The sequence below is a fragment of the Dasypus novemcinctus genome, chromosome 16 (genome assembly GCF_030445035.2).
Source record: "Dasypus novemcinctus isolate mDasNov1 chromosome 16, mDasNov1.1.hap2, whole genome shotgun sequence".
Taxonomy (NCBI): Eukaryota; Metazoa; Chordata; class Mammalia; order Cingulata; family Dasypodidae; genus Dasypus; species Dasypus novemcinctus.
Genome location: NC_080688.1, coordinates 52,527,640 through 52,551,381, shown reverse-complemented (window position 1 = coordinate 52,551,381; position 23,742 = coordinate 52,527,640). Strand labels below are relative to the sequence as shown.

Here is a 23,742-nt window from a genome sequence, read left to right as displayed (position 1 = left end):
ACTGGGATGAAAGGCACTGATGTCTCACTCAGTCAACAAGCCAGATTCCCTGCCAATCTCCCTGGATTCAAAGGAGCTCATTTACCCCCATTGCCTGCTCCAGACTTGGTCTTGGTACTCTTTCTATTGTTAAATAAGAACAATCAATCTAATTGCTGTTCAAAACTTGAATTTTTGTTTGCATTTAGTAAGTTTTAGGATGCAAATTTGATAGTAAAGGCTGGCTAAAAACTTATTACCTAAGGATGGGAAACAGTTCTCCATGGGCCGCTCATGCTTCTGCACATCTCGAGAGTAGAGGGACTGATAGCCTCTGTTCTGTATTTTCCAAGGATGTGTGTATAGAAAACAGCCTTGGAAGGTAGAGAGAAGTTTTCCTCCACAGGAAAAGGCTGGTGCTTTCACTGCTCAGGATAACAGAGGTAAATTCTCCTCTGGGCAAAGGGCAGGCATACCCAATGTTCATTTTAGAAGATTCGGGTTTCTTAAGCTCAGGGATCCTCTTTTCATGTTCCCCACACTGTGTGGGCAGGTGTCCCTGAGGGAATTAGGGCTTGAGGAAATGGTACAAAGCTGATACTCTGGCTACCCTTATAGCTATGAGTAATAAATTCCTTTGTTCCTAACTCAGGAGTTAAGCGACTTTGCCAGCATGCGTGAAATTGTGACAAGCTAATTATTAGTTTACAAGTAGGGTATATTTCAGATTCTTCCCTGTTCATGATACCCTAAGAACTGTCAATGAAAACATCATGTTTATCACATAATGTCCTTCTTTAACAACTTTCCCCATGCCAGTTCATGCCTTGTTTTTACTTAAGGTTTATACTTTGTCTAGTTCCCAAGGACTTAAGGATATTTAATATTTTAAAATACGGTACGAGAAAATGCATTGCTGGCAATTGTCATTCTCTATAGGAGGAAATACAGGAAGGTTTTAACTTTTTCCATTTTAGAGACTCAGAAATGGCAAGGCAGAAAAATCCAGTAATTTCCAAAGGCTCTCAGGCTCCCACAGCAGGTATAACAGGCAAGGCTTTGGCCTCGGTTAGGGTTCCTGAGAGGTTCTATATAATTTAGCAAATGGCATCAAGTCCCATCAGTCAGGTGAGGTATGGGGAGGTGGGGCAACCCTGAGTCACAGAACCACAAGGAATCTAATTTCCTGCCAGTTCAGGAAATACTGGACTGAGGTATCCAAAAGCTTTATGTAAGGGGACCAGTATGCATTAGGCTAGTGATTGACAATATTCCATGGCTACTGTGCCAGTGGAAATAGGATCCCAGATGTTTCTGATTTCTTGCCATGTGGATTAGGTAATTGAGGAGAGTGCCCACACCTGAAGGAGGCTCAAAACGTGTTATCATAGTGACTGAGATGCTCAGTCAATGACTGGTAACCATATGACTGCTGAGATGATGAATGGATATCCCTGTGAAAAATGATTACTCGTGTAGATGAACTGAACATTTCATAATACAAATAAATAATTGTCTATACTTTATTTCTGGGCTTGAAGTTCAAGAGACTAGAGGAATTGCCATATTTACCAGTACTTTAAATGTGTGGATCAGCAAGAAGCTATATCAGCAGTCCACATTAATAAAATGTCACCAAGTGATTAGGCCATAGCCATACAGGCCACATTTTATATCACCAGAGCCAAACAATGGGACATTTGGAAATGCCTAGGAATCCAATTACAGGTAGGGAAAAAAATGACTCTTGAACAATATTTCCCCTGACATAACATTAGTAAAGTTTGGGAAAATTTTCAAATGCACCTCTAATATGTCAGTGAGAAATCTGGAGCATACAGAGCTAAAAAATAAGAAAAATAGCCATTGTGTATGTTCTCAGGGCTCGATGAATGGGCAAAAGCCACTTGTAAACTCTTGATGGAAGCTTCTTTCTACTGGAGAGTTCGCTGCTCTCTACCCAGCCTCAGGAGAGGCTCAGCTGGGCAAAGGAGGGAGTTCTGGCCCCCAGGCAGTCAGCTCAGCTCTGGGACACCTCACAGGAAGCACCATCAACCTCTGGTTTTCTGGGTCATTTTACTCCACTGAACTTCCACAAGATGGGTGACCTGGATCTGATGGGGTAACAGATGACCTTGCTAGACCGACTTCTCTTACAGGCACACAGATTATGATTATTTTGACTCCTCAGAGTAACTTTACCAAGAGTCATAGTGAAGAACTCTAGCCCAATAAGAACACTCTTTTTCTCTGATTAGTGAGAAGAGCTTTGTGTTTTCGGAGTCATTTGTGAGCAAAACAGGAATAACAGCTTATTAGATAGCCATTCTGATATATACCACCAGGGTTCAGAGAAAATAAGGAGAGGATAATCAAAGCAATGGATGACAAGAAAGGTCCTTCTGTATCTGCCTCGACTTTGGGCTGACGGTCTCTGTTAATGACAACACAGTGCAATGAGAACACACACATGTGTTTGTTCCTCACTTGGTGCTGGTAGTTATGCAGAGAGGAAAAATACTCAGACCATCACCACTAAGTCCAGGAAGAACTGGGACAAACATCTGCTGTGAGCCACAAGAGGGCCAGATGGAAAAATAATTCTATCACACACTGACTTGATGGTGGGAGAAATGGCATAATTTATACAAAAGTTACACAGATTTGGTCAGAAGATTTTTGGCTTAAAGATTTGGCTAGATGCCATACAATGCTATTGGTATTTTATACCATTAGCCCCTCCCTCTTTTAAAATATTTTGTAAGTGTAAAAGAAAAGAGTTTTCTTTATTGTGTTCATGTCTTCTCTTTCTAAATGTTTTCCAGAATCTGAGTAAGGAGTTTTAATAAAAGAACACATAAACTGACCTTTAAGCTTGAGGCATTTATAATTCAATAACAAATATCAGTTTTCCAATTTTTTTTTGTAAATGTAAGTCTTAACTGTAGGCTGCAATTTTTTCAGTTATTGGGGAGGGGGTAAGTAAAGGGATGTTCACAGCATTCCTGTTAACTGCAATATGAATAGAGTGGCCCCATGATTCTAGAATAAATGGATGGAACAAGAGTGAGCCCTGGGTTCTACTCCCAATGCTGGGTCAACAAAATCTCGAGCAAATATTCCAATCACTCTGAACCTCAGTAAAATATGGATAATATCTCCCCTACTTAACTCAGATGTACAATTCAAGATTAAATAGGAGCATATGGGGGGAAAAGGGCAGAGCAAAACAAAAAAGTGAGGGGTGTTATTATCATAATTCCAAAAGGATAAAGAGTGAAAAAAGTGAGGCACTGGGACATTTTACATGATGCCAGGTGTTTGGTGCAGGACAGACATCTGGATATGTGCTTATATTTTTTATTCCTCCTCCAGATGTTGAGATAGTATAATCATTAGGGATAAGTCAAAAATTTCTTTGAACATTTGGAAATGAGACGTGGTGGAAAGAATAGACTATTAATTGAATGCCAGCAGGACATTTTAAAGAATAATAACAAATTAGGCTGAGAAAACTGTCATACCTAAATTTATATTTTTGTCACAAAGGCAAGCTTTCCGAATCAGAAGGAAGCCTCAGCAGTTCTTTTTGAGACCATCTTCTTACAATATTTCTTTTAAACTCCTATAATTTCCAATTTTATAATTGAGTCATGTATAGGGACAAGGAAGTTAGACTACATTCAATTGGTTTGGATGACAAATTCTTAACACTCAATGGACAGACCTTTAGATTCAGCAAAGCCATTACTTTCTTGCAGGAGAAAAAAAGCAAACATCACACAACGCTTTTTTATTAATTTATAACTATGGCTAAATTAAAATCCAATATTCTTTTTCACTTATTGCTGTGGTTTCAGTCAAACATTTTTCAGTCTCTATTACGCCTTTTTAACATTTGCTATTTATCTTTCTGAAAGGGTCCTGAAACAACTTCATATTTTTTCCCAAACCATATTGTGCATATACAAAACAAATATTTTCTGTTTTCTTACTGACATTTAAACTATTCTGTCTTTTTAATTGGAAAGAATGGCCTAAAGTTCAACCATAACTAGACAAACTACTTGAGGAACTGTCTCTTGGCTACAAACTTTAAGTAGCTTAAGTATTTGAGGAAAAACAGTACTTTTAGATAGTGACAATCCCCTCAGCTTTGGGCTATGCTGTATGTCACAATTTAGACTGCCCCTCTATAAAGTGCTGACCTACAGCTTTGCAGGGAGCAATTTTTCATCTTACCTCTAGAAACATCATGGTTTAGACGCAGCAATGATATAAGGCAGGGTTTGGAAAGCACAGGACTGTTCTAGAACAGTCTGTTTTCCTGATTCTCAGAGTCTCTGTATTTTAAGACCGACCTTATCTCATCTATGACTAAGCCATCTGCCTGAGACAATCTTCCATGGCTCAGGCACCAGGAGTCCCTGGGCCTAATGGAAAGCTGTGGCAGAGCCAGCCTGCGCCTGCAGAACGAGAGCCAGAGCAGAATTGGACAGACAATATCATTCCGTTACATCCAGTTCTGCTGAGGTCATGGAACCCTGACTTGTTTAAATTAAACTCTACACCATATTTAGCCAACCTTCCTAGTTGTAAAAGTTTAGTGTCGCTGTTTTCTTTAGTTGGCGAAGTCTACACCAGGCTGCAAGCCATAACATGTGATTAAATCAAACAGTGATAGCTGCAGAGTTAATCAACACACATCGCATAGCAGCCCATGCCCCAGAACCATCCTCTGTCTTAATATAAAAAAAAGCTGACCCACAATGCATAGAGCAATCCAGAAAGCAGTTGATGCTCAAAGGTGCAGTGTACAGTATCGTTTTTCCCCAAATAAAGCTAAGACGACAGGGAATTTCTCCAGGGAGTCTGCCTGTCTGCACATAAGCAATGCACATACACACCCAAACCATGCACCAACAGTTCTGATTAGTTAAAAAATTTTTTCTTCTTCTATATTTAACTTCTATTTTCACTATTTTCTTTGCTTGCTTTAATTAACTTTATTCTCCAGCAGCATAATCTGAACAAGATCAACACTTCCTCTGGTAAGAACACTCAAAAGTTGTAACTTTTGAGGGTAGATTCACATATCTGAATAATGAATTGATGTTAATACTGTGTGATTTAGGATTGAATATCAAAGTCAGTCTTATTTGCTATATTCTCCCTTTTTGATGTTCATACACTGACAACCTTTATAAATAAGTGCGCCTTAATACAAGTGGCTCTGAAGAGAGCTAAGCTTATTAGAGTGGCAGGACCCCCTAAACTTAAGCTGAGTAGCTACCTCAGTATCAGCCCACACATAGCAAGGGTTACTACTGCCCAGGAGCAGCAGCCTGTCTAATGCTATTGCATCAGTTTTCCCTCCACTCTCCCTGCACTCACCTTGGGGATGCTGAGGTGTTCCGGGAGAGGAAGAGGATGCCGTGAGAACTTCCCGTGGGTCTAGAGATGAAGGGCTGCGGCTCAGAGGGGCGGGGGAGGCAGGGGCTGCCAGCGAGGTCAGGTCCAAGGAGAGGTCAGCTCTGCCCCGGCTAGCGCTCCGGCTTCTCAGCTCCTTTTCATGCGCCTCGGCTGCCAACTGCTCCAAGTACTTGTATCTGAAAGTTAAATTCCAAAGGGTTTCCGTAAAAAGACAGCGGAGCCCATGGCTGATGCTTGTTTATGGATGAAACACCTGCAGAGTGAGCTGGTTTCTTGATGCCCAGAGCACAGCGCAGGGCTGACTGGAGGGTCAGTCTGCCAAAAAACACCCAGCAAAGCCAAGATGCTAATGATTCAAAAATCCGCACCATTCACAACCAAACAAATTGGGGGAAATGGCAACATCACACACTCCCCAACGCTGCATCACTGCAACCGAATCCCATTTTGCTCTTTTAGGATACATTTGTACAAATAAGCAAAAGAGCAAAAACCATCAAAACAAACAAACAAACAAACAAAAAAAGCCCCAACAGTGACAGCTGAAAACCAACAGCTCTCAGAGTTCACAGCTGTGATATGGGACAGTGCCTCTGTGCGGCAGAAAGAAACAATGCCCCCAAAATGCCAAGAAGGATTGTTTGGACCAAGGGCCTTTCTGAATTTCTGAACCTACTTCAATGCTAACAGCAATGCAACTGGAATTCACTTTGTTCTCTCAGTGTCTACCATGGAAACTTTTTTATATTCTAAAATATTTCTGAGCAGGACTCAGACATCCAATAGCTTGGACCTAACGTCACATATAGTTTATTCATCAAAGTCAGTTTAAAAGAACAAAGATACATCTGTTTTGCATTTCAGGCAGGCAGAACCCACTAACTGTTTATTAAGACCAGCTACCAATCATATTCCTCATAGTGCACTTTATAGATCAGACCAAAATAACTTTGAATTATGTGCCTCTTCCAGATGTCTGCTAATTTTACCCACCATTATTTGTTCAGAAATAAATTTATGAATTCAGCTGTAGCAGGTTTCTGACTATCTTACCCACAACTGAACTTTGACACAGCTCATTCAAGACCCTCATTCTGCATCCATCGGGATTCACAGCTCAATCCCTCCCCCAGCTCTCACCCAGTCACTGTGAATATTGCTCCAATTCCCTGGGGCACAAAAGGCAGAACACATTTTTGAAGCCTTTAAAACCAATGCTTTAAAAAAAAAATGCATCTTTTCATCCCATCCTTAAAGTGGGTGTGTTTTCCCTATAATCACCTCCCTTTCTCCCTGCCGGTCCAAAAGCTGTCTGCCCTGCAGGCTGAGCTTGCACGCGCATCTCCCCCTGTGAAGCTTGCCTTGACCACCACAGCTGGAAGTGATCTTGGCCTTGCCTCTGAACTCATGTCGGATATGTAGTCCATCAACTCAGATGGCATTTTACATTTACTGCCTGGCATATTTAGTCATCTTTTCACATGTGCATGTCTGTTTTCAACAAGCAGATAATAGGATTTCTGGCAAACAGGAAAATTACTGTCCTTTTGTTCTTTCCCTCGGCACCTTGCGTTTGTCCATCGATGGAAAACAAAGAGAGCCTGCCATGAGAGGCTGGCAAAGCAGCATCCCACCTGCAGAGGTCTACCTGCAGCATGGGGCATTAAGGGGGCAAACGTACCCCATTTCGTTTTCTCACGGAGTGAGTTTGGTTTTGTTACAATTCTCTGATAAAAGATGGGCAACAGACCTGCATATGCCTGAGCGTTGCGGCAGAGAGCAGCTGCCTCCCAGGTACAGTATGAGGCTCTCCCCGTAGAGAAAGACTCAGACACTCGGGGAGTCCCTTACCAACAATGTCCGCTCTCAAAAGGTAGGAGAGGTAACAAAAGGAACATGTTTCTGAATTCAGTTCAGACCAGCAGGGTAAAATTCCCTGGCTGTGCTAAGGACCAGAGCCTTGGAAGAACGTGATCTTGAGGGAAAGCGTTTGAGCCCCAGCAGGAGGCAACTTTTAAAGTGGGTGGTGGCAAACCCAAGGCCAGGAGTGCTGTAAAGCGGGGGGGAGTCTGTGAGCACCGGAAGTACCGCATTGCATCCAAGCCTTCTGCAACAGCAGGAAAAGGCAGGCAAGGAATGAAGTGCAAATAAGGGGATCTGGACCAGTCCATGAGATGAGAGCCACAGCAGGACAGCATCACTCAAACCAAATCAAGAGAGTTGGGAAGGCAGGAAGGAAGCCTTGCGTGAGAGGCCTCAGGCCAAGAAGACAACCCAGCTGTGACCATTACCTCAGCCGCCCAGCTCTGGTCCTGGCCCTATGTGCTTCTCATTGTGGGCAGCCAGAGCCCGCCAGGCATGTGCTGGCAGCCGAAGGGTTCCCACCAACTTTCTGGGGGACACCAGGGGTTGCTCATCCCAGAGTCTAGGTAGATGTTCATCCTCAACCTCATGGATGCCATCTCCAAGGAGCCATGAAATATGAGAAGAGCCAAGAGTTTGACCTAAATCAGCCCTAGGAGTGAAGATGCTTATGTGGTAGACAAAGGTGGCAGGGACAAGGAGGCACAGGGGTTAAGATCCACAAACACTTTCTGGAAAAGCAGCAGCAACGGCGGCATTCACCTGTTATGGGCTGGTGCAGTGAGGGGTCCTGGTAGCCTGGGAAGACTCCCACCACCTGGCATATAAGGCTGGACAGCTTAGCAACTCTTCTAGAAAGACCACAGTCTTGGGGCAGAAGCAGGACCCATATCACGACCTTTCCCTAGAGGGTGACTCTACGTGTAATACGGCACTCAGGGACCCAGGAGGACTTGAGCTGGGGAGCTTACTGGTCCCTGCAATGACCGTCACACATCCCTGCTGCCACAGGACACAACGGTGGACTGGTAGAACCCAGGAAGCTTCCTATGTGCAAAGCACTGGGTTTTCTAACTGTGAACTTCCGTCCCAAGATGAGACTTTTCACCTCTGCTGCCTTCATCTAAACATTCCTATACACTCTACCTCTGCCTGTACCATTGGTTTATTCATTCATCTTTTCACTTATTTACCGAACATTTGTCAAGTGCCTGTCGTGTGCTAAGACTGCACTAGGCACTAGGGATATAATAATAAACAAGAAAAAGTCCCATCCTCCTGGTGCTCACAGTTCAGTGGGAGAGGCAGGTAAATAAACCACTGAGTTGAACTCCAGCATCAACTGGGGGCACAGGGATGGACGCAGGGCTGGTACAGAGGCCAGGAGGACGATACAGAGGCTCAGTCTCTTCCCCTAGGACCCTGTTGAAAACTGGTTGGTGGTGAGCTGACATAGATGAACCTAAACCTAAACTCTGAAGACCTTCTGCCACCATCCTACATAGAAATCCTCCCTTATATCAAACTAAAATCTACCTCTAACTTCTACTCTGTCCTCAACCTTTTAAGCAATGCTCAGAAGCCTCTATTACTGCTTTCCTGATTGCTTTTATACATTATTTCTAAAATCCTAGCCCAGTTTCAGCCCTGTCCCTACACTGTTCCCATAACCCCTGATAGCCATAAGGAATTTCCCCTCCACGCCCTGCCATCTCCCTCAGACTAATATAGCCAAATGAAATTGATCCTTCTAACCCCACGCTTCTCCACCCAGCCTGGACGTCATTCAGATATGACATACAATGAAATGAAATAAAATAGCAACATTTAGCTTGATGGCCACTTACACCTCAACTAGCAAAACGACACTCAAGACTCCATGATACCAACCTCAAAAGCCGTAAGGTTTTTGACTTTCGCCATCTTTTCCAGAGTAAGAGACATGGGGTCCAGCAAATACACCCAGCCCTATCTTGACTAATTAGAAGATGGAGTCCTTTTTTATGTCTGTGTCTCTTTGTACCTCTGATTTCCATTAGTTTCCCCATCCATTCCCAAATTCCATTATAGTTGGAAATCATATCCTCTTCTGGCTTATCAGGAACCTCCAACAGTTTCCCAAACAGGACTGAAAGTAAATCTTCCTTACTCCCATCTTCAACAGATAATTCAAGCAGCAAACTAACCAAGAAGAGAGGCTGGTCCAAACCAAAGGAAAATGCTTACTGCTCCCCCAAACCTCCATGTAAGTAGAGAGATAGGCTGTAAGGAAAGAATCCCACATGGGGCCATGGAGCACCTGCTCCTACACCAGCTAAGAAGCCCCAGGCAAAGAGGCGGAATGGGGAAGAGGACTAAGGGCAGAACTAGAGAAGAAAGGAGAGAGACAAGGAGTGGCAAACTCATTTGCACAAGCTTGCCAGGCCAAAATGGAGCCACGACGCCTTGCTGTGGAAAACAAAGTAGCAAATATCCAGAAAGAGTTGCCCTCTAAAGGTTCTGGAAAAATTTGAGGTCGTAGCCAGTTCAGACCTTGACACTGTATCTTGACTTCTCCCCAGAACCTTTCAAGCCTGTGTATCTTGAAAATGCCATTGTGGACATAGTCTGACAGTAAGTTGTGAAAAGCTCAAAAACATTCAGAACTTGTTAAGGAAAGCTAAAAAATAAAATAAAATAAAAAGTTAATTCCCTAAGCCTGATCCAAAAGTCTACACCATTCTCATGAAAAGTTTACATCATGCCCCCAATGACAAAAACAGGTACTAATTTGAGAAACATACATTTCTTTACCAGCATCTTTCACTTAGAATTTACTGTCCATGACTGGTTATTAGGAGGGCAATAATCTAATTGAGTGTCAGAGTACAACAAGATTTTATTTATGAGTCTGACCTAAGCATCTAATTTTTTTAACTAAACACAGGCAAGTCTCCAGTGTTCCCCGTCTCAGACTGACCTGATCTATTTAGCTGATGGTGTCTTAAAAATTAGCACAATTTCACTTTTTATTGGCACAGTTCATTGAAATGGTTAGGTTCCCAGCTGGCTTGGGTATCAGTTCTGCTTTTCTGGTTCTCCATGCAGTAACTCCACCTGGTGGTAGAGGGAGCAACTGCAGGTTTTATGGTGCAGGGGGGTTAAAAACTCCTGTGGATCTACTTCTGCATAGCTTCCTTTGTTCAACTAAATTTATACTAGACATTGAACATATTAACTCTGTATCTTTAATTTGGATTAAAAGCATGTTGCCATTGAAATTGATTGGTTTACAATCTGAATATTTTAAACAAAGCTTTTGGTTTATTTGTTCATTTATTTCTTCTTTTCTGAGTACCTACTATGTGCCAAGCACTATGGCAGGCACTGGTTATACCAGGGAAAATCAGTCATGGCTCCTGCCATCCAAGAACTGTGTACAGTTTATTGGGAAGCTAGGGAAGTGATCAGTCTCCTGCAGTGAGCCTCAGGCAGCTAGCTCCTGGCTCGGTGTGTGCACTCAAGTATTTGTTGAAGGAAAGCTGAATCAGTGACAGGGAAGCACACAGTAGGGATACCTAATCCAGTCTCAGTAGTGGGGAAGTGGTATTTAAAAAATACAACAGATGAAAATATAATCATACTAATGTGCTGATTTGGAGGCACAGACACATTTTATTTCAAGATGGCAATACATGATAAATTCTTACTTTCTTGGAAAATTGAGATAACCAAGACACTCTGTTCTGCAAAATTCCAGTTACCCAAGGTTATAGGTGTTTTAGGAGTCTTAAGGGGAAGCCATTATATTTTAATCGACATAGTTCTCTGCAAGCTTGGTTAAAAGTACAAAGTCATGTGCTATTTGGTTAATTTAAAAAGGGAAAAAAAGATATACAAACCTTTCTTCTCTTGCTTGTCTTTGCTCCTCTCTTTTGTCTAAATACTCTCGGCTAATGGAAATACACAGAAGAAACAGAATAGGAAAAGAAAATACAGAATTACACGCTCAGAAAATTGCCAAGAAATTATTAAACAGTTCATCATGAAAGTCTGCTATTGCCTGAGAAATGGAAAATGGTTGTAGTTGAATTTTTCACATCAAGCTTAAGGGCTGTACTTTAAAGTATCAAACACAATGGATTTTCTAAAAAATCACAAGGACATCTAAAAACACAGGATTATTGGGTTCACTCAGAGACACTACTCATTACTCTTCAGGAAAGAAAGATGTGGATTTATGGGGGAAAGGGAATTAAATAAAGATGAAACAATACATGAATGGAATATGGCATTTAAATGGAGCAAGAGCTTAAAAGGTGATTAACATCTGGTCAAGCTCTAGTAGTTTCAGAACATTTATCTCAAGAATTAAATTTGAGTGAGCCCAAGTGTCTTGGACATTCAGTGTGGCACTCCATGGTTTGGACATTGGCCCACAAGGTGCCCAACTTTGCCCAATTTTGAAGTTTTATAGTTTATGCTGCTCTTCAGCTTCCAATTTAAACCTAAGATTTAAGACTGTGTGGCCAGTCACCTCCCATTGGGAGAATTCCAACACAAAGGTTTTCTAATAATAGAAAATAGAACAATAAAAAAAAAATAGTAGCTTAAGAATTCTACCCTTTGGTGCACAGGTAGCTGGATATAAAGGAGAGTAAGTCAGAGAAACCAAATCAAGTGAGGAGGGGAAGGAAAAGCAAAAGGAAAATTCAGATATGTTAAAATTTATGAACATCCATCCTCATCGCCTTCCACATGAAAATAAAATTTCCCATAACCCAGGAAGCTTAAGACCATAGCCAACTAAATAACAATAGACAGAGATCAATTTTTAGACCCTTTGCAGGACAAAAAGCACAAGGAGCATGAAAACTTAAATCACTGAAAGGGCAGATGAAAGACCAGATTTGAGTAATTCCAGGGACTGCTTTATGAAGTTTTTCCTATTCCTTTTTAAATATTTCTCTACATTCATACCCCTACAATTTCAGACTGGAACTGCAGTCACCATAATTTATAACTGCCAATGCTCTGTCTGGATGATCAGCATTCCCTCCTAGGCAATGGTCATTTTGTCAGGATCTCTCTGTGTTCTTAAATGATGAGTAAGGTCCATTTGGGACCAAGGGCAAATGGTGAATGGTTATCAGCATGGACTCTGGAGAAGAGTTGCCTTGGTCTAATCCTCCCTCTGCTACCTGATGGCTGCATCACCTTGGACAAGTTTTTGACATTTCCATGACTCAATTTCCTCATCGATAGTGGAATAATAAAAGCATTTATGTCAGAGACCACAGAAATGGTGTGCAGATTAAATGGGCTCCCTGTCTGGCATAGCATCAGTCCAATTGTTATGGCAGGTTTTGCTATCATTCAGTATTTTCACATGTGCAAGTTCCATTTCGATTCCCAACCTGCTGTTTGCTCCAGGCCCTTCCAATTATTTTGTTGCCTTGTGACTATGTGGTTGTGTGTGAGGGTCTATTTTATGTCATGTTATCTCAGGTATATTATTTGGGGCTTCCTTATGCAGTGAGTCTGAATCATGGTTTTACATTGCTTTCAATTACTCTAGTTAGGATTATTGGGAAAAGGCCAGTGACATCAAGGTCCTTGGGGCAAAACAGTCATGGCACACGCTGGCAAAGGCAGCAGTGTTATCATACCACCCCACTTCCCAAGAGAACCTAGGAGGAATTCCAGCGTTAAGTAATGAGATGGCTGCAAAGTATCAGAGGTCAACTCTATTTTATCTTACAGAGGAATAAGTTAAATTCCAAAGAGATTATTTTGCTCAAGGTTACAAAGCTGGTAAGTAGGAAAACAAAGACTAGAATAGTAACCAGCAACAGATCAGCAATATATACTGATATAGGAAGGTGCTTCATTGTGTGGCACAGATTAAAATGAATAAAGAAATGGAATAAGGTACTATTAAACAGTGTTAAAATAAGAAATCAATTTATCAGGGAAAGCATTATGAATGATGTTCCAGAGATATCTAGAAGTGGCAAGATACAGATGAGCAGGAGAGACACGTTCTGTGATTGCAGGAGGGAGGAGCTCTTTGAATCACCTTCTTTATTGGGTGAGGTGAGCTGCATGTTGAAGGAGTTTTGCAATATGCCTGACCTGGCCAGGCTGATATTTACTAAATTTTTACCTCCTCACCAGAAGTCTATATTCTCTATTATGTTCAAGCTCTACTCTTGGCTCTGGAAACCTCTACCTGGACAGGGTTGGAATTTGGCTAAGGCAAGGTGCCGCTGAGAAGCCAACTGCTGAATCATCTGCTCAGACTGCCTGAAAAAAAAATAGGGAATTCTCCCATACTGACCCTTAGAGGTTCCCTTTGCTGATCCTCAGTCCAGCACTCTTTTGGGGTACTTTTGAGTACATGTCAAGTGATACTAGAGGGAAAAAAGGTAAACTGTGCACTGGGTTGGAGGAATTTCTTTCTTTTCTTTTTTTTTGGGTGGAATTTTGAATTGTACTCTCCTTTGCCAATCCACCTGCTCCCTTTTTCAGAGTTCCAGGCATTCCATCCATAATCTATGGTTGCAATCAGTGATGCAGTAAGAGAGACAGGAAGGAATGTGTTGACTCCATCTTCCCCAGAACTGGCACCCTGTTTTAAGAGGCGTTCAATCAAAAACTTGGTGTGTGCATGCTAACCTCTGAATTTTCCATCTGTTTCACAATGAGATTTTCTGCTGCTATTTGGTGGCAAAAAAAAGCAAATCTCTCAGAAAGCCATGAATCAGGAAGTATTTAATCTATTCCTATAGTTTTCCAAATTGATCTTTGCAAAAATGACAATTTCCAGAACCAGCTCATGAGAAATGGTGGATACAGGTCTGCTGTTCCATGTATCATTTGGTAGAAATTCAACAGCTCAGGACATGCTACATGGTCACGGAAGGCAGATGATGTTGGTTTACTTCATGTAACCATTAACCAGTCTCACAAAAGCCAGGATTAGCATTTCACACACGGTCTTGGAGTATTTGTTTCCATGTATTAGTAAGTTATGTTTAAGGGAAGTTCACAACTCTGTTTATATTTTGATAATTTCCTCAAATACACAGACTCTTCCTGGCTGCTGGAAAAAACTAAATTTCTGAATCTGTAAATTCTCAGTGACAATGCTTTCATTCCTTGTCGATTTAATTAGGAGTAATCAATAAGAATATTTTTACCAAATGAATTAAACAGAGGAAACAGAAAGAGAAGATATAGGAGAGAAATGAAAAGAAGAACAAATATAGAAGCTATAGGAAGGATGAGAGGGAAGATAAAGAAGGGGAGTGGATGTAAAAGGAGAGGGGAGGAAGAGAAGGGAAAAGGAGGTTCAGGGAAAGGGAAGGAATAGAATGTATAAGGAAAGACACATCATGTGTTTTGTATCCCATAAAGTACTACAGAGCATGAAGCCCACAGGAGAGGAGCAGAAGAAGGTCGACCTAGAGGATGGGAAGAACAGGTAAACTGGCCAAAGGAGACACAGGGGACACTGGACTCAGCAGGAGGCAGGCAGTCTAAGATATAAAACTTGGAGTAACCATACACAGGAACACGTCCTTGGAGTTGAACAGAGACCAAGGGCAATGGACCGGTCCAACCTCCATATATATATGAAAGTTGCCACATGGAACAGGAAGCAAATCAGAAAATGGAAAAAGCACTTTCTTTTAGTTACCCAATTAAATATGAATAATACATTAGGAGCTTTCGGGGGAAATGGCAAATTAAATTAAGGCAATTATGCTCTTGGCATCAGGAAGGCCTGGAGACGACCATTTTAGATAATGGTGGACCCAAGAATGCATGAGTCACTAATTGTATCTGACTGAGTCTCTGTACTTCCTGCCATATGGTTAGAAAATAAAAGGCCAAAACAACCAGATCCAGACCATTTCAGGTACATCTTGCTCTTCCTGGAAGAGGCAGATACAATATGAAGCAAATACATTACTTCCTAATGCATTAACACCAGCATTTATCACATGTGACTGTGAAGGCACAGGCTTTAATTTCAAACTATTACTTAAAAAAAAAACTTAAAATTCTTCTTACTTGAATTTGTTTCTTTCTTCCCGCTCTATTCTCTGCAACCTTTCTTCTCTCTCCTGCCGCCTCCTCTCCCTCTCTGCTGCCAGTGACTCCTGGTGCTGCCTAAAGGATGATGTGAGAAGACCACTCGCTGATGACCTAAAGACACAATGAGTTAATGTTGTGGTTACCTGGCCTAGGATTAAAAATACCAAAATAGGAATCAGTTAGATCTTGAATAGAATTGAGGGTCTGCCGGTTTCTCGGTAGTGCCTGGGGGAAACTGTTGAGTCTCTCAGGATTTGTTTCAGGATCTTCACCTGTAAATGGATATAAGTAACCTTAACCTGCTTTATGCAAGGGGAGGACAAAAAGGTGGTAATGTATGTAAGCACCATGCTCAGCATACAACCAGTCATTAATGACAGGTACAATGACTATCCAAAACATTCTAGAAATAGGCATAAAATAGAAACACTTTATATATATATATATATATTTAAAGTTTGTTAGGATAAGACTTTGATGAGCCAGAATTAACTTCCAAATCTAAAACTGTTTTCTATTATACATATATTAAAGATTTTTTTAAAATCATACATCTATTTCTCAATCTATAATCCTCAAAAAATTGTGTCATCTTAAAATGAGGTACTGGGGTGACAGATGAGGGGAAAAAAGCATAGTAGTGCTCTGAAATCTGTATAGAATTAAGGAAATTTTATTCTACATCAAGAAGCATGCAAGAACACAGAGTGTTCAAAGGACAGCATTGGATTCTCTTGGCTATGCCAATCTGGACAGTTCACTGAAGATGGTATAATGGGGATGGGCAGCTGTGTGGTGGCCTCAGTTGAGGACCATGGTGGCGAGGAATTATAGAAAATGGATGGGAGAAGGAATTAGATAACTACATGAAAAATAAAGAAGGGGGTTAGCTGGGAAAAGGAGTCTGTGGGATCTGTGGATAATAAAATAAAATGTCTAATGGACAACTGGGTTTTCACTTATGAAAAAAATACTCCCAACACTAAGATACAAATATATTTGAAATATATGTTGTCAATTTATTTATCCAGGGATGTATCTTGGGTAAAATACAAGAACATGAGAGAGAACATGAGTTCTCTCTGCCATAATGCCTACATCCATCCTTTCTCTCTAAAGAAGGTAGGTCTCCTCTGGATATTAGTCAAAGGTGGTTGGGAAGCAGAAGGAAGAAACCACTATCCCTGATAATTTCAGGGAGGGAGTAATCAAATCCTAGGTCCTGCTGTGGAGTTATGACATCAGCCCTGGACAACTATGTACAAGCCAGAAATCCATTCATAAAAGAAGTCCAGACTGTCTTGCTCCATCTTATATAACTTCTTTCATTTTAAAGTTACTTACTGTTAGTTGTTTTTTGCTTTTATTTCCTTCTGTTATATACAGCCAAATCTAATCCACATTCAGAGTGGAGCAGTATATTTTACCTCTCACAATGTGACTGATAGAAAATTGTTATGGATATAATAAATTTATTTAGCTAGATTAATGAGCTTTAGCTAATGAATGAGTGTATATATAACACAGTATCCCAAATTAGAGAGAACACATTCTTCTCCAATATACATGAACTGTTAAAAAACTGACCATAAACCCTGCCACAAAGCTTGTCACAATGAATGGCAAGAACTAGTTTCATACCAGCTACATTTCTGCCCAGAATGCAAAAGTGTTGAAAATAAATAAGATAAATTTAAAAAATGCATGTAAGTGGAAAATTTAAAACACTTTACAATAATTCATGTTAAAGAAAAATAGAGGAAATTAGAAAACATTTGAAGAATACTGAAATGCTACAGATCAAGATTTGTAGAAAGCTTCTAAAGTAGTATTTAGAAAGAAATCTATTACCTTAAATATTTATATTAGAAAAGAAAGTAAAAATTAACAGTCAACTCAACAATTTGAAAAGCAACAATGGAATAAATTCAAAGAAGGCAGAAGAAAGGAAATGAAAACAGAGATTAATGAAATAAGAAAACAAATTTATACAGAAAAATCAAAACAAAAAGCTGGTTTTTAATTTTTTTTGGGGGGGGAAACTAATGAATAGACAAACTCTTGCAAAATTATTCAAGACAAAAAGAAAAAAAGCCACAAATAAATGTTGCTTGGGAATGACATGTAGATACAATTACAGATAGAGCAGAGAGAGACTAAAAAATTGTAAGAGAAAAACAAGGAGAAATTTTTATGACAATTCATTTGGAAATTTCAAAGTAATAAACAATTTCCTAAAAAAGACATAACTTAACAAATCTGACTCAGGAAGAAATACAAATCTTGGGTAGCCTCAACAACAATTTAAGAAATTGAAGCAATTAATTACAAATGTTAAGTATAACAAAACTTCCCACTAAGCCCAGATCTTTTTTAAGTTCTGTTCGAGCAAATACTCAAGGAAAAGTTATTCCCAATCATATACAAAGTCCCAGAGAACATAGAATTAAGGAAGAAATAGAGAAGAAAAATCTCCATCTCTTTTTATATGATTACTATAACTCTGAAACCAAGACCAAATAACAACAGTGTGAAAAAAAATCCATACTGACTGTAGTTATGAATACCGCTGCAAAACTCTGTAATAAATTCATGTTGGGTTTGTCCAATAAATGCATGGATAGTTTAAGATGGGAACCCTACCCAGAAGATTTATTTCAGGAGCTCTTTTCCCATAATTGGCTCTCCTGGCAATTTGATTCCAGCCCAGCTTCCCAGTCTGCTCTGTGTGGTCTTTTCCCGAAGAACTAGCAGCCTCACTAGTTCTCTTCAGAGGGAAGAGAGAGGACAAACTAGCTAGACCATGCTCTTTCGCAAAGAGCAAAATGCGGACTTAGCCATTTCCTTACACTTCTGACTTTAGCTAGCTTTTCTAAATGTTTCAGCTTATAGAGAAAGCTGTGCTGTTTGTTTTTAAAGTCCGATATTTTTAACAAACTACTTAAAAACACTTGCTTATTCTGGAAATGGAATCTTTTGTAGTGTAAAAAAAAAACTATTAAAAAAATAAAATGAAACACCATTTTGCCTATGGTAAGATAAATGATGGGCAGAATAATGGAAGCCACCCTCCCATCCACATTAGTGCCCTGGCTTGACAAGCCACACCACGCTTCTTTGCAGCAACCCTGCTGGCAATATTACTGGGTCTTCCATTGGGTCATCAGCGGCTACACCTGGCCACAGGGCTAGTTCTCTGAAGCACACCTTACACAGTTTCTCTGTTTAAAGTTAAGAAGTGCCCAATGTGGCTGAGGGATGCTGTCAGTCCTTCATGAACAGATGGTCCTCTGCACACTTGGGTCTTGCCAAGGCAGCCTTGACACATGGCTTGGGGACCAGAGCACACAAATGAGCTGAGAAGCAAGCAGGATTAACACCATGTGGAGGCTCCTCAATAACTTCTGTACAAAAAAACTGACATGTAAGTTTCTAACAGAAAGCAAGATGGAATCCTTCCTCTTTTCTTGAAATGGACTAAAATGCCTTAAGCAATTCAAGATCCATTCTCTGTACTGCCCTAACACAGGTCCCGGTAGCAGGAAGAAAGAATTAGAGGATCTCCAAGAGTTTATCTGTCCTGGATGCATAGAAGCCACTTTGGTTATGCTGGAAGCAAAGGGATATAAATTTAATATTAATAAATTAAGCTTCTCTAGGTTTTATTGTACCTAGAGAAGCCCAACAAGTGAGAGTAAAAATCCTGGTCCTATAAATCTGTTTCTGGAAATGGGTTCAAGGTATTCTACCAATGCTGGACTGCATTCAAATCATACAAAGGGAATGTCCCAAATCATTGTTTAAAGAAAACTCCCCAAATTCAAACCAGCAAGATAAATCCTTTTCTTTAAAAAAGACGTCTTTAGCAGATTTTCATGTTTCATATTAAGCTTCTCCAGAAAAATAGCCACGATGACTGCAAATTATTGCAATTTTAATCTTGGCAGGTCCCAGGACCAATCATGGCATAATGGAATGAGCATAGGACTTGGGATGAGCAAGACCGAGTGTGGCTGGTTGCTTGACCTCTCTGAACTTCAGTTTACTTGTGTGTACAATGGGATAATAATACTTCCAACTCACAGGGAAATGTAAGGTTTAAAAGTTAAGTATGTAATTGCTTAGAACAGCATTTGGGCTGAGCAGTCATTAAATAAATATCACTTTATCTTTGGAATCCAAGTTCTTCAGATAGGTGACTTGTACTGCAGTCACCAAGGCCAGATCTGGAGGGTGACACTGGTAGTTCCCGACCTGAGAGACCAGAGTGGGCTAGGGGTTTGATCTGAGCATTCCCATCATAGCTGGCAGTTGGTTCAGTCATTGGGACTGCATGCTACCTTGGAATGTACCTGGAAAGCTGAGGTCATCTGCTGTTACACCAAGGCAGCTGCAACCGAGTGAAGCCAGGTAAGAATGCAGGTGGTGAGAGATTTTGCAAGGGAGCAGATGACATACTCTGAGTGAAAGAAGTTGCAATGTTTAGTCTTGGCACTACCGGGCCCCATAATCTGCCCCCCAAAATCTAACCTGATTGAAGCTTCCATTGCTGTGACATCTGGAACCAGAACTTTAATTCTTTGAAATACAGCAGGTAATAATAGTTCACATTTATAGAAATGATATGGTGTGCCAGATAAAAGTAATACCTCTTCTAATCCATCAACCTCTTCAACTAGATTCTATTATTCCCACCTTACAGATGAGGAAACAGAAGTTACATGTGTGATGGAGCAGAGCTGGGCTTGATAGAGGCCTATCAGGCTCTACACCCACCCTCCTTCCATCACTGAGACTTAGTTAAGTGCCATTCTTGAAGCACTTGTCACATGACATGTATTGGCATAATTCTTTTCTCACTGCTTGCCTCTCCTGGGCGCCTAAGATTTTAGGTCAGTTCCTGTCTTCTTGTTCATCTCTGTGCCCGGGTACATAGAAAGATTTCACCAAGTCCTGAGAAAAATTAATACTGAATAAATAGGATGTTTCAGGTCAGAGTAATCTGGATATTCTCACTGCTTCGTGTGCTTTTTGGCACAAGACCTGGTCACCCCGCAAAGGCTGAACAAAAGCAGAGGAGTTCATGACCTGAAGGCAGCCCATGCAAAGGCAGGCTGAGCAGTGGCCTCCCAGGCTGCTGGGGTCATGGCAGGCACCCAGTACTGTGAACTGGGGAGAAAATAGGCAGCTGGGAGAAGCACAAACCCTTGGTGAATGCAAGTCAACAAAAAACTGTAAAAACTGTATTGGTATTGAAAACCCCCTAAAAATAACATTAAATTTCAAGTTCCACTTTTTGGGGGGGAAAATATTGTTATTGGAAGAATAAAAGTGCAGATCATAATAAATCCAGAAACTATGCTTTGTACAATACTGGAGTCAGATCTGCTGTCTCTTTGCAAGAGAGCTCAGGCAACATCTCAATCTAGACCTCACCGGCCAGGGGCTTGTACATGAACATGACAGCTCCACATCTGACTTCATGTGAAGTCTTTATTCTGCACCAAGATGCTCCCCCATCATCTCAGTTAATATTATTCATATTCTCATTATCCTGACCAAGAGACGGGAATTCCAGAAACTTCAGACCTCACTCAGTAAAGTCACTGAGTCTGTGTTTATCCTATGAGTTTTACTGATCTCCTTTTCAGAATGTATAATGGGGAAGTAATTGTGGGAAGATGGCAGAATAGGAAGCTCCAGAAATCAGTCCCTCTACCAGGACAACTATTTAAACAGGCAGGAACCATCTGAATCAACTAATTAAAAACTCCTCAGACCAGCAGGACATCGTGCAGCATCCAGGGAAGGGTGGGAGGAAGAGATTGGTAAGTTATAGTAAATACCAGTAACTTGCTCTCCCCACACAGCAGTTACCAGTATCCATGCCCAATTCTCATGGAAAGCAAAAGTGGGGTCCAACCCTTGGTGTAGCTTGCTAGAGCAAGAAGGAACATAACAATCCATTTTCCCAAGGTCCAGGTGGAGACGCCGGCCAATTGCTAAACGCTGCTTTTGATAAGCTCTTTGGATCACTGGGGGCCCAGCTCTGAGGATGGCCATTGTTCCAAACCACCCTGGACAAAGGCAGCAGCTGAAGATTAAAAGGTGGTTCACTTTCTTAGAGCTGTGGAGGTCAGCTGCATTGGCTGGAAAGGGACCAAGTTAAGAAAGCCCAGCTTTGGAAATACATGGAAGAAGCTCCTGGTACCCTCCTAGCCCCTCCCTCAGTTTTCAGGCAGAATTTGCAGGCTGTTGATGCTCCCTTTATGGATCCCTGGCCTTGTTCCAGCTGGGAAAGACTGGCTTGGGAAACTCTTCTCCCATGTGTCTCATTCCCCATTCACCCTGTTCCCAGAATCTGCTCTCCAGTCATAAGTAGCTTGAGATAACTGTAAGCAGTGTAAGAAACAACTGAGGCAGACAGCCTGGGGCAAAGGCTTACCTGCTTTAAGTCCTGCAGTGAAAGACCCAGGAGAGGGAGATGATCGGTTTCCTAGTAAGTAAAGGGGGCATTCAATTTCCTATAAACAGGGGAATTCCTAAGACCACTAGCAAGCACAAGTCCAGGACAAGACATAGGCCCTGAAAAGACAGAAAGGACTTTACTTTACTTTACTTTACATATGCCTTGGGCTGACCTGCCAGATAGGGGGGCAAGTTCAGATGAAGTTGACAGAAGAGCACAAGCCAAAGCAAAGTACACATGCAAAGAGGGTGAAAGGTGTTTCTTGCTTAGATTTGCTTGGTATTGTTCGTTTCTGACACTCAAGAAAATCTTTGTCATATCACCCGCTGGTTAAAAACCCAAGAAATAAACATCTCAGGGAATAAATCTCACAATTAACATTTAAAAACATTAAAATGTACAGTGTGCAACAGAAGATTACAAGACAAAGATCCTGGAAATGATGATCCATCTGAAGGAAGAGGATAGCAATCCAGAAAGCATCAGTGAAGACGACCAGATAATGATGGTTAGGCTAATGTGTCAACTCGGCCAGGTAATCACGCCCAGTTGTTTGGTCAAGCAAGCACTGGGCTAACTGTAATACAAGGGCATTTATGGACTTTAGTCATCATTGACTTTACTGCAGTGGTAAATCATAGATAGCTGATTACAATTACATTAATCAGGGAGATTGCCATAGCAATGAGTGACGCTTTATCCAATCTGTTGAATGCCTTTAAAGGGGAAGTGTTTCCAGCATTTAGTGAGAATTTTCCAGCTCATCTTTGGACAGCCAACGTCTCCCAGAACTCATCAAGAATCTTCACTGGACTTTCACCGGAGCCCCTGGCTGCAGCCTGCCTACAGAACCTGGACTTGTGCATTCCCCACCGTGACATGAGTGCCTCTGATAAAATCTCTTACTATCAACAGATATCTCTTGCTGATTCTGTTTCCCTAGAGAACCTTGACTAATACACAGATGAAGACTTTCTAAAAAAAGATCTTTCATTCGTACAAGGAAATGAAGTAAAATACAGAGAAAGAACAAAAGGATATCAGGAAAAGAGTCAATATGCTCAGGGAGAGGAAAGAAAATACGGAAATAGAACTAAAGGATATCAGGAAAACAACTAATGAAAAATATGAGTCCCAAAGAGATAGAAATTATAAAAAGGAACAAAGCAGAACTACAGGAGTTGAAGAGCACAATAATTGAATGAAATACTCCCAGAAGGGTTTCAACAGCAGATCAGAGCTGGCAGAAGAGTCAGCAAACTCAAAGACAAGACAATTGAAACCAGTCAGGGTAAGAAGCAGAAAGAAAAATAGAATTACACAAAATGAAAATTGCCTAAGAGGTCTCTGGAACACCATCAAGAGTACAAATATACACATTATAGGAGTCCCAGAAGGAAGAGAAAGAAAGGGGCAGAAAGAATATCAAAAGAAACAATGACAGAGAACATCCCAAACTTAGTAAAAGATGTGAATATGCACATTCAAGAAGCTCAGAAAACCCAAACATGATAAACATGAAAAGAAATATATACTGTCATATATTGCTAAACTTGTCAAATGCAAATGATAAGGACAAGTAGATATTTCTGAAAGCTGCAAAAGAAAAGCAGCATGTTATGTGCAGGGGAGTCCCAATTAGCTTGAGTGCCAATTTCCTATCAGAAAACATGGGGCAAGAAGAAAGAGGTTGAAATAAAGTAATGTAAGAAAACAACTGCCAACCAAAAATCTTATATCTGACAAGAATTTCAAAAATCGAGAGATTCAGACATTACTAGATAAACAAATAAACAAAAGGTGAGGGAATTCACTACTAGACCTGCTCTATAAGTAATGTTAAAGGGAGTTCTTCAGACAGAGAGAAAGGACACTAGACAGTGGTTCAAAGCAGCATAAAGAAATAAAAACCTCCT

The 23,742-nt window shown here is 40.8% G+C and overlaps 1 protein-coding gene across 17 annotated transcripts in view; it reads right to left on the bottom strand.

Annotated features, from left to right (window-relative positions):
• The window catches only part of FHOD3 (formin homology 2 domain containing 3), a 537,731-nt gene that overhangs the window by 90,939 nt on the left and 423,050 nt on the right, over positions 1–23,742 (bottom strand). For 14 of the 17 annotated variants that reach the window (XM_058277150.2, XM_058277152.2, XM_058277160.2 and 11 more), the window contains 3 exons: positions 15,334–15,468; positions 11,157–11,207; positions 5,374–5,588 (listed from right to left, as the gene is read on the bottom strand). In XM_058277150.2, coding sequence (XP_058133133.1) covers positions 5,374–5,588; positions 11,157–11,207; positions 15,334–15,468 — 401 coding nt within the window. The remainder of the gene's footprint in view (positions 1–5,373; positions 5,589–11,156; positions 11,208–15,333; positions 15,469–23,742) is intronic. The other 3 variants (XM_058277153.2, XM_058277154.2, XM_058277159.2) reach the window with 1 other exon arrangement.